The 1,688-nt window shown below is 43.8% G+C and overlaps 1 protein-coding gene across 1 annotated transcript; it reads right to left on the reverse strand.

The window, feature by feature from the left end:
• Window positions 1–75: 75 nt before the first annotated feature.
• On the reverse strand, window positions 76–330 carry SARC_15555 (hypothetical protein; the record flags this gene model as incomplete). Its single annotated transcript, XM_014290326.1, has 1 exon — window positions 76–330. A coding segment is annotated over one exon (255 nt), but the record flags the coding sequence as incomplete, so codon positions are not given.
• Between the last annotated feature and the right edge of the window lie 1,358 nt (window positions 331–1,688).

Below are 1,688 nucleotides of genomic sequence, written 5' to 3' on the forward strand. Positions count from 1 at the left end.
GGTAATTCATCTACATAGATGTAACTATCGCAGTGATTGCGTGCAGCCGATCAGTATAGATACACAAATACACACAATACTCGAATGCCTACCAACGAGCTTCCCATCCTTTGCCTCGTCCGCCGGTCCCGTAGAACCGAAGCAGGAGCCCAGATTGTTCGCACAGACCACAAAGAACTTGTTGGTGTCGATGGTCTTACAGGGGCCTACAAAGTCCTCCCACCAGCCGCGCGAGGGATCGGCCTTAGTGCTGGCGGCGTGTGATGAGGCGCTCAGAGCGTGGTTGAGGACGATAACGTTGCTTTTGTCGGCGTTGAGGGTCCCCCATGTCTGTGTGGTATCGATGTGGTATAGGGGTAATAGATGAACACACAGGCAAGGTTCACGACAGATGAAGGACGGGGTTGTAGGTGTGAGCAACAGACGGATTTATTGTAGTGCTAGTGGCGTGTGGTGTGGCATCAGAGCGTGACTGGGGAGAATGGCATTGCTCTAATGCGAGTTTGGAACATTCCCGACGTCTGTGTTGTGCTGATGATATAATACTGTGATGGATGAACCACTCACCTGCATCACTGGAATAGGTGGCTAATGGGTGTGTGCAATGTATCGGCAAGAGTACTTGCAGCGTACAATGTGGCTTCAATGTTTTATTGAGACGGATGGAAGAAGGCTATATCTGCATTGGGTATACTCCCTGTCACGTGTTGCAGAATGGTAGGCCAAGATGGTCTTGGTCGGAATTAGAGAAGACAGCTGCATGAATGGCATACCATGCATGAGCTGCATAAATGGCATACCGGAGAGTGTTGTCCAACATGTGTACATATGTATAGGGATACTTGTAACATTATCGAGGGCGATGACCTATTTGGATGTATTCAGTGCTGAAAATGGATAATGAACATGGATACGGCTCTGATGATAATTGGTGAACACATATCGATATGTATTCGTGCGTGTATGTGCGTTTGTACCTACATAACCTTGAGCATATGAAATGAATCTCAATATGGTCTAAAACAGCTTATCCAGTCGAGGTCGAAAGTGCATCATGCGCACATACACCAACCCTCCTTCCTAATATTTTGCAACTCACACGTGCATGATAACCTAGTTAGACGCAACTCTATATATACACCTACATACACTAAGCGGTACGAGCATGTTTGTATAGCTATGGTGATCAAATGCGCGATTGTATCGTACATCATATACAATGAATAGTTTATTATAACCCAGGAATTGAGGAGCGATGTCGAAATCATATCCAATATTGTATCTAATAGGGCAACGGTTGAATGATCGCAAATGGATACAAATAGCTAACTTCATAGGGAGTCTATACTCGAGATATACTCCATACATTTATAAAGGTAATTGATCTATATCCATAACTTCAGCTCAGTTGAACGCTCGGCACATACCTCGTATGCCAATCTAAAGCCAGGCAAAGTATCACCATAGGCGAGCTTCAGAGGTTCATGATGCTGAAAGATCTCAACGCTGTCAATCTGATATTCGCAGTATGTAGGCTCTGGACCACTATAAAAATGCGCAGAATACACATACAAAACGAGATCATGTTTATTCAAAAAGAATGGATCGACGTAGATGAAGACTTTTCAATTGCCGCAATGCTGGATTTTATATATATATATATATATACATCTACGTATATATATATA

Source organism: Sphaeroforma arctica (assembly GCF_001186125.1).
Source record: "Sphaeroforma arctica JP610 unplaced genomic scaffold supercont1.6311, whole genome shotgun sequence".
Lineage (NCBI taxonomy): Eukaryota > Ichthyosporea > Ichthyophonida > Sphaeroforma > Sphaeroforma arctica.